General features: G+C 39.5%; 1 protein-coding gene across 2 annotated transcripts in view; it reads left to right on the plus strand.

Moving 5' to 3' along the window:
- The window catches only part of LOC144792346 (clustered mitochondria protein homolog), a 487,620-nt gene that overhangs the window by 342,639 nt on the left and 130,046 nt on the right, over nucleotides 1-14,935 (plus strand). For both annotated transcript variants that reach the window (XM_078667308.1, XM_078667307.1), the window contains exons 9-12: nucleotides 1,247-1,339; nucleotides 4,849-5,543; nucleotides 9,115-9,188; nucleotides 11,174-11,278. In XM_078667308.1, the coding sequence (XP_078523434.1) occupies nucleotides 1,247-1,339; nucleotides 4,849-5,543; nucleotides 9,115-9,188; nucleotides 11,174-11,278 (967 nt within the window). The remainder of the gene's footprint in view (nucleotides 1-1,246; nucleotides 1,340-4,848; nucleotides 5,544-9,114; nucleotides 9,189-11,173; nucleotides 11,279-14,935) is intronic.

A 14,935-nucleotide genomic window follows, 5' to 3' on the forward strand; every position in this document is an offset into this window, starting at 1 on the left:
CATAACAGCCATAGCTGCAGTGTGCATGGCACCAAAGTAATAATAATAGAAAAAGGTTTTCTCAAAGAATCACAACTTAACACTTAAATATCAGCTTTGAATATTTTTGGGAAATTAAAACTTTTTTCTTCAATCATTAGCTGATGAGTTTGAAATTACAAATGTTTTTGTCTCAAACACACTTTCCAGTTCGGTTTACATAAAATATTTCAACCAAGCAACAGCTTCCAATTTAGTAACCGGGGATGCACACAGGAGAACTACTTACAGGTAGCTGGAGAGCCACCAGTAGCTCATGAACTACTCGTTGGAGAAGCCTGGCCTCGAGCATATGGCAGTGCAGAGTCAGAGTGATCGTGTTCTATAGATTGTCAGAAAGATAGGATTTCTGACACTTAGGGGCCGATTATGATTGCGGTGAATCCGCATCCTCCTGGCCGGCGGAAGCCACCGCCGGCCCGGAGGATGCGGATTCACCGCTGCGGTGTGTGTGAAGACCCCCCGCCAGATTAGGATGGCTGGGGGGTCATCGGCGGGCGGGGAGACCCCGTGGGGTGCACATGGTGGGTACCTATGGTACCCCCCTGCATTTACATGCACAAAGCGGCAGGCACCGCGCGGTGCCTGCCGCTTAGTGCATGCAAATGCACTGCTTGCAGTTTTGGCAGGGTGGCGGTCACATCCTAATTCGCACGGAGGGACCACCGCTGCCCCTGCGGACGGTCCCTCCACCTCTGGGGTGGCGGACGGACGCAGGTCCGTCCGCCATCCTAATAGGCCACTTAGTTCCTCTACAGATCTAAATTAAGACCATAATACTGGTCTAAGTCTGACCTACATTTCTAGGTCTCAATTATTAATTCTGAAATGATAAAAATGTGGATATAAAAATGTGGAATAAGGGGAGATCCTGGGCAGTATTGTGTATGAGCTTCTGTCATCTAACTAACTATTCCTGCAGGCTTAGGTAGGTTCAATCGAATCAGGAGGGAAGAAGTCAGACACTGTATACATTTACATATAATAGCATATAAAATGTATAAATTCAATTATACGCGTAAAGGTCTTGCTAAAGAATGTCGTCATTATATTAGTGTGTGCCACTATATCTCCTCAGTCCTATAATTTCAGTTTAAATGAAAATTGACTGTGTCAGATCTATCTGATCTAAATATTTAAATTCAACAGCAGATTTGCAAATGCAAGGAAAATTTATATTCACAACAATCTTTCTTTTGGGTTGCAGATCCGCGATTGGAACGAAGAGTTACAAACAACGAAAGAGCTGCCCCGTCTCGTCTCAGCAGATCAAATGCTAAGGGAAAGAGCTACCTTTAAGGTAATCCCACTCTGCCAGAAACAAAAGGAAATACTGCATTCTTGCACTATCACATTACAGTATATGAAAAACAACATCCGAAAGCACTGCTGAAAAAGGAAACAAGCTTTTGTGGAAGCATGATGTCGCATCTTTATATATTTATTTTCATAGTAAACATGTTTTGCTCCCTTTGTTCATGAACTACAGTGATTTATTCTGAAGTTCTTAGCATTAACAGAAGCAATGATAAACTTATAATGCGGTTTTGATTTGTTAAGTAAATGTGCAGTGCCAAACTTTATGAACGAGCAGGCAGCATTTCTTTTCGCTCTAAATCTTTCTTTTTCATAAAAAAAAATTACTTGTGTTTCGTGAGCAACAAAAGGAAACATTTGTAGTATTACTTATGTTGAAAACAAGTGCATGACTTCCTGCGTGGAAAGACAAGATTTGCAGTCCGGGTTCTATCCATTGAAAGTCTCTCTCCTATTTAATTTCTGCAATTTTAAAAATTATGACTTCGAGACGAAAAATCTCTGATGTGTTTTTTTAAGCAGGGTATTCGTTGTTCCCTTCTATTTGTGATTTCCTGTGTTTAGGCTGTCTGTTTCGTTCTCAAAAGGGAGCGGACCTAGAGGAGATTGGATTTACAGGTAGTCGTACATCACAGTCTTTGATTCACAACTTCAGAAGGCAGTGTTATCAATTTGATTTACATAAGGTTGAGCCTTTGTAATCTTTGTTCAAGGCTTGTTTAAGACTTGTTGCATTGGTTCATCCCAGTTGCCATTGTGAATGTCACAGTAAATTTATGCCAAATCTAATAACATTCTGCGCTTGCGTGATGTAAAACATAGGTTCTATTTGACTAGCATTATAAAGACCCAGGTGTGCAATGCTACATTCACTTGGGCACACAGAACACTCTCGAAATCATTTTACATGGCCAGAATATATAAGAAAACCATGCCAGCCTTTATGGAACTCCCCTGGTTCTTGTTGTCGGCCTGCAACACCTTTAAAACCAGTTTTAAAATCTGCAAAGCCATCAATCCTAGCACCCCCACCTACCTGGCAGACAAGTTTGCAACCTCTGGTGGCTCTTGGCACACCCAGAGCCAGGACATTGTCAGACAGAAGACAAAGAAGTCCCAAAGAGATTTTTAAAAAGGCAACAAGTCTTCTCCATTTAAGCACCCAAGATCCAACCCTGTTCCGCTTTAGGAAAGAGCTCCATAAACACCCATTTATTAAACACTACTACACAATGTCTACTTTCACTCTCATAACCCTGCTAACATCCCAATCACTTCTTTTATGTGTATTTGCTTTTGACTCTGTACAGTGCTCTGCTGTAGTTTGACTAGACTTGCACAATACAAATCCCATATACATACAAAAAGACAGAACACAGCATCATGGTATGAAACGAAATACATTTGCTGCTGGCAGTCAGACCTCATTAACATAATACAGTGCCCTTGATTCAGGAGTCTCAGCAGACAGGGCATATGAGGCAAATGCACATGGCTGCATCAGAGATTTTCACTCCATCAGATTTACCTTTCCTCTTACTTGTACAAGGCAGTTATATAAAAGGACCAACTTTTCTGCAACCTCATTCAATGTGACAACATCTTTCAACATGACAATATGCTTGAGGAAAAGGCTTGTAAAGACCTACTGATGTTAGGTCACAGCTATGTATTTGTAACTTGCGTAATTATGTGAAATTACAGGGAAGTTATGTGAGTTGAAGTCAAAATGTGTGAGGAGCGAAACCCAGCATTTAGCACAATATTCTTAGTGCAAAATGCACCCTCATGTCCAAAACGGACCCGAGGATGCATTTTGACTAAGAAAATAGCGCTAAGTGCAACAGAACACAAACAGCAGCCTACAGCAGCTGCTTGCACTAAAAAATGTGTTGTTCCTTGCTCTCGTGAAGGACTATTGTGCCAGACTGCTCATAACTGTGCAAACAGGTGTAGTCGCTTAATTTTGAATACTTTTGCATGAAAAGAGTAACACAAAGATACCGAAATTACTCCGGTTTCTCTGGTGTTCCCTTCATCCAGAAGGAATGTAGTTCAGTGGTAGAGAGCAGTGTTTGAGTTAATAAGGTCCCACAGTCTCCCAATCCAGGTAATGGGTCTGACTTTATCCTAGAGGGATTCTTGGCTTAACACCAAGGCTTAACACCTACACACATACTAGGTACACTTAGGTACATCAAGTTAGGGAGGCATCGTAGGAGTACACACTTTTATTGTCATGTATTTTATATACTCTTATGTATTCATGATTCTGAAACTAAGTGAGCACGAGGGCTGAGCGAAAAGTAGTACACTGTTTCCACAATCCTGAGGGATCAGGGTTGTCATGTTCGAAGGTTGCCAAGAACTATTCTGTCCTTGGTAAGAGGAGATTCTAGTGGCACTGTGAGCTATCTGATACAGAAAGGCCAATATAACCGGTGGGGGTGTTAAGAATCAGTCTGACTCCAGTCCTACAAGTGTACGTTGTCCGAATGCGCAGAACCTGTATAGGTTTTATAGAAACTACAGAATACTTGCATGGCTATTGGAATATGAATACAATACCTTATTGGCATGACAATACAGACAAGTTATGCAAAGTGTGTGGATGCACTACATATCAGAATACATACATGTTGGTATATTGTAAATTCTTTCCAGGCTGTATCCCATGAGATGTGGCCATATTTTTGTATGCCTCCTTCTGCACTAGCAGGTGCTAAATAAATGCCTCTTTTACCTTGAGCTAGGCATGGTGAGTAATGTGACACTTGCCAAACCAAAGTTTCTGCTTTCGGAAGGCTTCTGTGCTAGTCGGGGCTGGTTCAAGGAATGTTTACAACCATAGAATAAGCTATCTTTTTTCACCCCTTTCTTTTTATTACAATTGTTAACATTTGATACTTGTGAAGTTAGGAGGATTGGGGACCCCTGTCTATCAGCAACCTGGAGGGTTGCTTACTTGGGTCTTGCCCTAAAACCAGCCATGATTTAAGTGATACCAAGTATACAGATAGAACGTGGGACTGGTAGGAATGTTGTTTTACCCCAAAAATCATTTTTAGATGCTAATAGATTGATTGATTAATACAGCACACCATGCATTTGGCTTGCTTGTAATAGAGACGTGCTAATGTAACCTGAACTTTCAAGAGAAAATGGGAAAAGCAAACGGAGAACTCTGCAAGGTCACTCACTTAAGTACTAGGATAGAATTGCCTGCCTCTGAAGTGATGATCTTCTCATAGAGTAAGAACTAAACAATTATGTGTAAAAAGGAAATTATTGGCAAAATACAGCCAGTGACACTACCAATTTAAAGATGTATTAGTAGGAGGAACAAGCTTGCTGAGTTCAAACCTACATTGTATTAACCTTCCGCAAGTCACCCAAAGGTGATTTTCTGAAAGCAGCCATCGTCCATGCAAGATATAAAATAAAGGCTCTGATCATGTGCTACTTTACTAATATATGTTTGGTTTCTCCTAGATTAATTCGGATTATGTAGCCGCCTCTACCAGAGGAGCTATGGCAGTGATTGATGGTAACATCATGGCAATCAACCCTGGTGAAGAACCTAAAATGCAAATGTTCATTTGGAACAACATTTTCTTCAGTCTTGGCTTTGACGTGCGGGACCACTATAAAGAGCTTGGAGGGGATCATGCAGCACACGTTGCTGCTAAACATGACCTTAAGGGGGTGCAGGTGTACAGTGACTTGGACATTGATGAACTTTATGTTTTAGGGACTGTGGTTTTAGATTACAGAGGACACAGGGTGACAGCGCAGTCTATCATTCCAGGAATCTTAGACCGCAAGGAGGACCAAAGTGTGGTCTATGGTTCAATAGACTTTGGAAAAACTGTTTCTACCAATTCCAAGTACCTCACGCTACTACAGAAAGCTTCCAAGCCCTTAAGGATTTTGAAACACAAAGTTCTAAATGAAAAGGAAGAGGAGGTGATGTTGTGCTCTTCTGTCGAATGTAAGGGAATTGTGGGTAATGATGGACGCCACTATATACTCGACCTCCTCCGCACCTTTCCTCCTGATCTGAATTTCTTGCCTCTTGATGGAGAGGAGATGCCCGAAGAATGCCACAAGATGAGATTCCCAAGAGCATACAAGCACAAGCTTTCTTGTCTGCGTCCAGAACTGGTGGAGAGCTTTGTTCAATACAAGTAAGTTTTGAGTGTATCTCTAATAAATTGGTTGTATTTAGTGTGTTGTGTTTTGCCATTTGCAGAACTGTTGGTTGATTAATGTCCATTTGACCCCTTGTTCAACTTTAGGGTTTCGCTTTAGGGTTGCAAGTGAACTTCACATAGTGTGTATTTAGTAGTATTTCGTAGAAACACTCTGGTGGTCCATTTCAGATTGCTCTTGTTTACCAAAGGGGAAAAACACATCCCTGACAAATTTGTGTCACATTTCAAAATTAACATAGGCTTTCTTTATGTGAAAATATTTTAACATATTGAACTCTATATTTCTGTAGTAAAACAGGTGTGGATGACCAGCAGTGGAAACTGAAAATTGCTTTTCAAGACAGTAACATCATAGAAGAATACAACTTAATTCCACTTCAGTCTTATTGAAAGATATGGGAAGGTGGTGTCTTTGTGATGCCCTAATGGGCATTAAATCAGTACAGCTTCCTTCCGAATTGTCAGTATTTATGCATTCATTTCTATTCAGTCTTCCATGCCTTGCACCAGATCTTCAAAACCTAAGGGTTGTAGGTATTAGGCCTCTGCCTGTTTTAATCTAGGAAATAGTAGCCAAGACTGCTTTAGTCAATTCTTCTCCTTGCTCCTTTCCTTTTAGTGCAAGCTGCTCCATCAGGTTGAGGTACTCCTGTCTGTGCTCAAATTACTCTCCACTCTCATTGAGATGCTCAGTTTGTACCTCTTTGATCCCCTTTGAAAGCAGGGGAGGATGTGAGCAAAAACCTTGGGTCTTTTTTTCAGCATCAGATGAAGGCTTTCAGACATGGGTGGTGGAAGAATACGGCAAGATGACTTGTTTCTTTGTGGGTGATCTGGCCTCCTAGGAGGTGGATCAGGTTGACTGGAAAACAACATACTGTTATAACTGGCTACCATATGTAAATTTTCTTGGGTGGAAGCCAGCAGTCATATACTGACTTTCGTTTCTTGTGCACCAAGGCATACTGCAGTGCAAACTACGTCTAAAGACAGTATAAATTTTAAAGCAGAAATTGCTGCCACATTTCTGTGGTAATGGGTGGTTACCTGCTGGCCAAACCTTGTGGCCCTGCACAGTGCTGGGATCTGAATTTTGGTGTCGAATGTTAGGTCATGGTACCCAAATCTCACAGTCAGAACATTGACTTACATAAATAATTTCTCCTTAATATTATTTTCAAATATATTGCCCAATTGACGTTAATAATAGAAAATCTACATTTAATGGGATAATAGTTTTAAAAACGATATTTAGGACATAAAGTTTATGTCGGAAAATGTTTAATGTTAGTGTTCAGATGAGGAAATGTCCCCTCTGTGAATCTAGATAGCGTGTGCCTCTGCCTCGAATTGACCCTTGCATGTTTGCTGCTATTTGACCACTGTCTCAGCGCACGACAGGGGGGGAGGGAGGCTCAATATCGCCAGAAGAGAAAAGACAGTAAGAGGAATATTTACAATAAAATGTCAGAGCGTGGAGTTACTCCAAAATTAGTAATGCCATCTCCGTCATTTTTTAAATGTAGAGATGTGCCATTTTTACAAAACTATGGTGCAACCCTACGTTTCCCCTAGTGCTGGCCCTAAAAAAGCTGCCAAGGCCAGCCAAGGTACCCTTGTGCCATGTTGCAGGGGTGCCTGTAATGCAGTAGCAATTGTTTATGTGCAGAAAGGTACACCTTCCAGCACATAAACAAATCGTAAAGGTGATTTGCTGTTTCTATGTGTGCTGCACAGTGCAGCACACATAGAAAGAGCAAAATATGATGAGAAATTAATAATTTCTCCTCATATCACCAACCTAAAACCATGTTTACCTGGTCTTAGTTTTTGGTGCTGCTCCATTCTTGGAAATATGAGGCAGCACCAAAAAGCAATGGGTGTTGCAGCGGGACGCCCACTGCAACATCCATTGCACGCCCCTTTCACGCTTGTAAATAAGGAGAAGGAAATATCGCCACCAGAACTTCACTGAAAGTGACGTTCTGAAGTCGATATCACCTTGTAAATATGCCCCTAGATGTCAGCCCTGAAGCTTGCTGGATGCACTCACAAGATTTACTAAACGCCTTACATGCAACCGGGGGTCTCCAAGACTAATTGGCGACATATTTGAAGAGGTAGTCCCTTGGGAGTAGCCTACACTACTTAATATAGTACCAACAGGAGGGGGAATATAATTACATTTCGTAGTTGTTTCTGAACAAATTATGTACAGTATGATGTTGTGTGAATTAAGTATTGTATTGTAATTGCATTTATAGGATGCTTACTACCCCAAACGAGGTGCTGAAGCACTTTACATTGAGTCTGAAGTCAAAGGTTAATCATTGCTTCTTGGTTATTGTTGGTTATTGGGATTAATCCTGTACTCACAAGGAGACCATTCCGTGCCTTTTTGTGGTGTATTAAATGAACGGGAATTAGGTGTGATCATTAGTGGGTGCTCTGTAAGTTCATGAAAATGGTTGGGGATGAAAGAATAGGCTAGATGAGATCAGGTTGCAGGGATATGGTTTCAAGGAGGTAAAGGTTGTGATCCATGAAATGAAGTGTGGGCAATTGATAGAAGTAAAGTAACAGAGACTGAGGCAAACAGTATTGTGACTTAGAAAATGTTATACTCATGGAGGTGAGGCAAGCAGAGGATGGAAAGTAAGGACGGACATTCAAATTGAAGGACTGTAGAAGAATATAGTGGGAAGAGACATTTTGAAATAGAATGCAATACAAGGATATACAAATGTAGAAAGAAATCCTATGCTGGCTTTGGCAGGAGGCCATCCACTCTGCGATGTTATGTATGTGGGGCAATAGAAGGTGTAGAGAAAGTGAGGGTCTTATGGTAGCAAATATTTGGTGGCTATTTAGCAATGAATTTGTCCTAAAATGCATCTTGCCTCTTTGAACACTTAAGCTTTACAGTGAGTTGGCAGGATTTATTGTATTTAGAAGATCACAGAGTCGTCACGACCTGAGGGTAACTTATGCTGTGATCTGAAGACTGGGTGGTGTCCATTCCATTATTAACTTGTATTGGGTTGTATCTTGAGTTCTGAATCTCTAATCCAACTCCACATCCCTGCGTAAGCCTTGGACAGCTCGACTTCGCTACACTGAGAGTTCAGTTGTCGGTGCTCAATTTCAGTAATCTCTGTCTGCTAGCATTCCTGAAAATGTTTCCATTCCACAGTTAGCACGTACATATAGTACTATCTTTTCCAATTTTGTGCTATCTGTTGTCTTAAAAGCAATACTTATTTCAAATGGTTATCTTGGAAGACAACATCTTATTCAGTCACTTTTTAAATCTTGAAATCAAATCTTGCTATCAAAAGTATGTATTGGCTTACAAAGATATTGAAAGCTTGCTTATTATTCCTCTATTTTCCAAAACCTCTTATCCTGTTAATACTCTATATCTCCTTCTTTTACTTTTCTATAACTGATATACTGGATAACATTTGTCAGCTTACATTGTAAAGATATCTGCATTTTCTGGCGTGTAATATCTAGTTTTAAAGATCTGTTTGTATTTTTGCAGGTACACACAATTTATGAATCTTGTGATGGACAGATCACAACAATTATCAAAGGAAAATAAAGGGAATAAGAATGGTAAGCACATGCAATGTATGTTTATATGGTGACTTTCCTACAAAAATAGATGTATCCTTTTGTTTAAAAACAGTCTTGTTGAAGGGATAATATATTAGTTCTGATCGATCTGTGTATCCAAACGCATGTTTCTTTGAAAATGTCATTGATGTTGCTGAAGGTAGTTGTAAATGTGCAGAGGTAAGATTTTGCACACCTATTTTATAAACATAACTTTCCATTAATGTGTTGATTGAGCTTGACCCATGTTATCATCCACAGTTCAACAAAAATTGTCTGTGTGGTTCCTATTGCTTCCTTTTTGGCTTGCTTCCAAACTCTTTCCTTATCATCATACCACTACAAATATCATCTCACTCTGCTTCCTGTCCCACACGGTACCCAAGTTTAGGTGGAGAGTAGGTCCTATATAGAGCACCCTACGTCACCAGCGACAGGCTAAATATGCTTGCGTCAAAAATCTGTTTTTGTAGCAATGTTTTTTTAAGCATAGGATTAACAAAGTGCCATCCACTCCGAGTTGGGAAGGGACAAAGTCTTTTTTTCTGTAATACTGTGCCTGGAGTGATAAGAGGCTTTTGTCATTTTACAGCTCGGCATGGATGGCACTAGCTAATCCTATGCTTGAGTATGAATGGCGACATACTTTGTTGCTTTCTAGCGTGGCATGGATGGCACTGCACTAAAACTATGCTTAAAACTGTGCTAGAAAAACGCATTTGAGATGACTGTTGCTGGTGTTGTAGGGTGCTCTATATAAGAGATGTTTTGAACCTAGACTGGGAAACTTCCCAGAGTTCTCAGATTCTTTTTTGCACTGTGAACTTGAGAAAAGTTTTCTACTGTTAAAATTGTAATTCCTTTTATCTTGTGTTCTAATGTTACTATATGGAATGTATTGAAATGTATTAGTGTAATAAGTATGTTGTTGTTGATAGATCATATGACGTAAATACATATTTACCTTCATCAACTGAGGACATTTCTCAAATCCTCAAATGTATTGTTCTATAATTATGATTATTATTTTCAGTTTATTGTTAGAAGACTATCAGCAGCCTATTTTTATTTTTTGAAGTTTCACCTCCTTAAAAACAGGACATTCCATTTGTAACATTAGAGAAATTGTTATGCACTTTGAATGTTTAATTTAGTTTCCCTTAAAATCCATAAGTAGAACTCATGAACTTTTTTGTCAACCCACCTGCTTTTCCCATCGCTTTGCTTTTCCTTGGCTTTTTCTTAGTTTACTAATTGTCTTTTGTTAGCAACGTGATCTTTAAAATTGATTTTCATTGGGTTAACAAAGTACCACTGTATGTAATCCAGAACTCTAGTATGTATACACTAAGATCTCATGCCAAAAAACATACAGTGGGTAGGACTTTTCAGTCAATCCAACTTCGACAGTTTTAGTAGCTTTTTGTAGGACGTTTGAACCTGTCCACACCAGAACATTTAATTATCACTTCTTCTGTGATATTTAATACTCAGGGGCATGACATACCAGTTTTAATTTTATAAAAACATTATCTAGCACTCCTATTCCTATTCATGGATTCAGTAATAGCAACAAAATGCAAGTATCATATCTAATATATATGCATATCGGGAGAGTAGATTCACTGCGTACACCATAATTAATCTCTGGTGCACCTAAAAGAGGCCAAATTAGTCAATTAATAATGGATTTCATTTTTTTCCACTACGTTCTTGTTGACATTTTTTGATTCCCCATTCCCTTACAGACACAAATCAAAATTGCCTAGTCATGTATATGCACTTGTGTTCTCTCCACACCTTATTTAAATGTTTGTACTGTGAAGTACAAAGCTGATCTGTTTTTTAAATTGTACATTTTACAGAAATAACCCAAAAAAATTCTATTAGGACTATAGTTTAAAAATTCAGGCATGCAAGGGGGCTTTTCCTTTCAATGTTTTCATCTTCCTTCACTAATACAGTCATTTCTGGTGCTTTTCTAGAAGATGCAATGGGAGTAGACATTATCCGAGATGTGTGTCGAGAAATCGGGTCTGTTAGTGACTTCATTTTTGATATCCGCTTTAATCCAGATATATGTTCATCAGGTAAGAGCTTCATCTTGCAGTATTTTATATTTTGCTGGGCTTTATTAGATTATGACTAGATAAATGTTCGTCTGACCAACCACTACAGATTGATTGCTTAACATTCCTAATAGGCTATGTTGTGTTGATGCTAATTTTGAAAAACACATCAAAACCAATCTTATGATAGCCAGTGCAAATCTCCCACAGATTCATGTGTATCTGTATTTATATGCTTTTAGTTGTGTGATCTTTTTTACTAGAAATATTGCATCCAGTAATTTCCGGGTGCCTAGGCATTTATTAAGAGGGTGTGAACATAAGTCTGGATGATGGGTAGAAAAAACAGGCACAAGAGCCGGTCAAGATACAGCAGTGCATCACTTTTCATATGTTTAGAAGTAAGTGAAGGCTTTCCAAGCTCTCAGGCTGACATGTCTAGTTTTAGTAGTTGTGTCTGGACTGGGTGAGCTTCACAGTTGGATCTTTCAGCACTGGAGTTGATTTTCCAGGTCTACGATGCTTGTAAGAGATGTTATTGACTTTCAACCTAGTTGGTTAGTTCTAGTGTAGAAGATCTAGAAGGACAAGGACCTTAATGGTTGGGGGCGGGGGAGAGGGAGGCTGAAGATAACTGAGTGGTTCTGAGCTTGGAAGTGAAGGAAAGAATTGGGAGTGTGGCACAAGACAGTCTGCATGAGACAGAGGTACCACGTTGTTGATTCATTTCAAAACTCATGTCATGAAACTTGTAAATTTGTTAAGTGTCTCAATTTGCTTTAAGAGCCATTCAGCATGATGATATTTGGGAAGGGTAAGAAAGATTAAGCAAGGTATGGATGAATAAGTTGAGGTCTCTCCAATGGGGAGAGAAGAAATTGTAATGCAGGAGCCCAATGAGCAGGATTGGTATTTTAATCAGGTTTATGACTGAATGGACTGAAAGGTAGCATTGCATCTTGCAGATACTGAAGAGGCAATAAAGGAGGACAAGTTCATCAGGTTGTGAAAGTGGATTCCAAGGTCTGTGGTGGGTGGCAAATGAGTAATGAGGTTAGTTGTGAGCCAAATTGGTGTGCACAGTATTTTGGTAATGATAATATTTGTGTGAAGCATATCAAGTATATTTGTTTAATGAACACATAATATGAGATGATTTGTGTTTATAAAGATAATGCTTTCTATTATATGTAGCATCAATATTTGTCCTTGCTCCATCCAGTAAGGGTGTAGAATGTGTTAGAGATACATAGAGCCTTTGACACACTAATACATGATTCTGACATCATTATTACAGGCGGACAAAGAGGGAAATATAGTGGTAATGAACAGATCAGACTATATCGCAGAGATTTACAGATGGCTAGGTTCATCAGCCTAAAAGAATTTGGAAAAAAAAAACAATTCCTGCAATTACCAGCAATGCTGCCACACATTTACAAAAATGGTGGGATCAATGTCTCATTACCGATTTAGAAAATAAATATCTCACCCACCCATTTTCATATTTCCTTGCATTTATATCCAACAAAAAATACACAAAACACATCTCAAGGGATACCCCTGGATGACCTATTATTTCAGGCATACGTTCCCCAACGGAAAAAACTTCTTCATACATTGACTACTTCTTACACCCATTTATAACAAATCTGGCTTCATACATACAAGACACTTGACATTTACTGAACAAAATAACGGATTTGGTCTGGTGGGATGACATCACTCTAGTCACCTTAGATGTCTGTTCCCTCTACACATGCGTACCCAAATCTCAAAGACTAAAAGCAATCTCATCTGGAAAAGCCACTCTGTACGAACAGACTAACATGATTTTGGACGTAATCTAACTAGTACTGGAAAACAAATATCTTCACTATTAACTAAAAAGTTATAGACAAAATTGGTGCCAGATTTTCACCATCTTATGCCAAGCTATATTCGGGCTACTTTGAAAAACATCGACAATATACTTACTGTGCTCCAGACAACTATTATCATTTTATGTTGTGAAGTCCCTGCCATCACTCTATTTATGCTTTTGGGTTGCAAAGGTGTTGTCTCTTGTGGCACTAGTGGTACTTGCTTCACAGTTATATTGTGAACTCCATTTTACCTACAATAGCCACTGTAACCCAGTTATCTGTGGTTCATTGCAACCACTGCTTACCATTGTAATCGTTTATTTTGTGCATGCATAACAACAGAAAGTATGTTGGACCTGTTTTGAACAGATTCAGCATCAATGATCTCATAGGGAATTCCATTGCAGGAGATTCCTGATCTAAGGAGAAGCAATTAGTACTGGATTTAGAGTTTGAGAAAAGACAAAAAGGAAGATCTGTGGTTCCTTGTCATAAAGATGGGAAATTAATCCAAAGTAGTATAGCACATCCCTCAAGCCAAATGATGTAGTTGGAGTAAAAGAGGGTCGCTAACTAACAAGTAAAACTTTGTGGAACATTCAATTGAATGGGGTGGGGTAAGAGTCAGAGTTAACCATGATATTGACTACTGGTGAATTGAAAGGTGTTAGGGGAGCCCAGACCAGTGATGCTAAAGGAGGATCCGGTAAAATATGGATGTTTGAGAATTTTCTTTCTTGTAGGAAGTTGGCTCTTTATATTGTGTACCAAAAAGAGGCAACTGTGTAAAGAGTCCAGGCAAATACCAAAGGAATTACAGAGGCACAAATGACACCCCAAATGCTTTTTTTGTGGTAGTGTGGGGGGCAGTTAGGCATATCAGAGGGTAGTGCTAATCATTTATTACACACACAGAGGCAATAAGTGAGACCACACTCATTAAAGTTAGCCAACACCAATTTATAAAAACAACACATACTTTTATATAAATTAAGATACCAGGATCATCAAAATCAGGTAAGTACTTTTCGAGTTATGAATTTTTACAGAAATGGACACTGTATTTTCTGGATCGGTAATGTTATCCTATAGAGGAATAAAACATGAATTGCATTCAGGCACTTGTCAGCTACTTACTGGACTGTTCTTTTAGACTCCAAGACCACACCAACAGGTCGCCTCAGGAGGCCCTGGGGTGTCCGGGTGCAGAGGTGTGTCATGGCGTTGGGTTTCCTGTTTACTTCAGTGGGGGAAGGGTCCGGTTACTAACAGGCCGCAAGCTGGTACTGGGGGATCAGTCCGGGAAACCCACTGGGGGGCTCAACCCTCGAGATCCTGGGGCACACAGGAACACCCTTGGTCCACTTCTCCTCTCTCTGTGGGGCTTGAGAGCAGTGGTGGTCGAGATTCCCATGCAGCAGTCTCTCACAATTGGAGGGTGTACTTAAATTGGAATGGTGCACCGGTAATCTTCTTATCCAAAATGAACAAAACAAAACAAAACAGTCGTAGTGATAGGTGTTCCTTTTTATTTTATTTTATGATCTTTTATTCCCATATATAAGACATCCAGCCAACACGTTTCATTCAAATAGATAACTTGAACTTCATCAGGGCTTTTCAAGTATAAATTAAATGTCGAAATCTTCCTACTACTTCATGTAAGTGAATGATGTAAACCCTAAGTTCCTCCTCTGTATGTTAGAGGATATATCTTCAGTAAATCCTTACTTGAATATTAATTCATTTGTATGGCCTCAGGTTTGATAGCCCATCAGTAGTACCTCCAATGTGAAAGAAGCCGTCCACTCAC

Source organism: Lissotriton helveticus, chromosome 11 (assembly GCF_964261635.1).
Source record: "Lissotriton helveticus chromosome 11, aLisHel1.1, whole genome shotgun sequence".
NCBI classification, from domain to species: domain Eukaryota; kingdom Metazoa; phylum Chordata; class Amphibia; order Caudata; family Salamandridae; genus Lissotriton; species Lissotriton helveticus.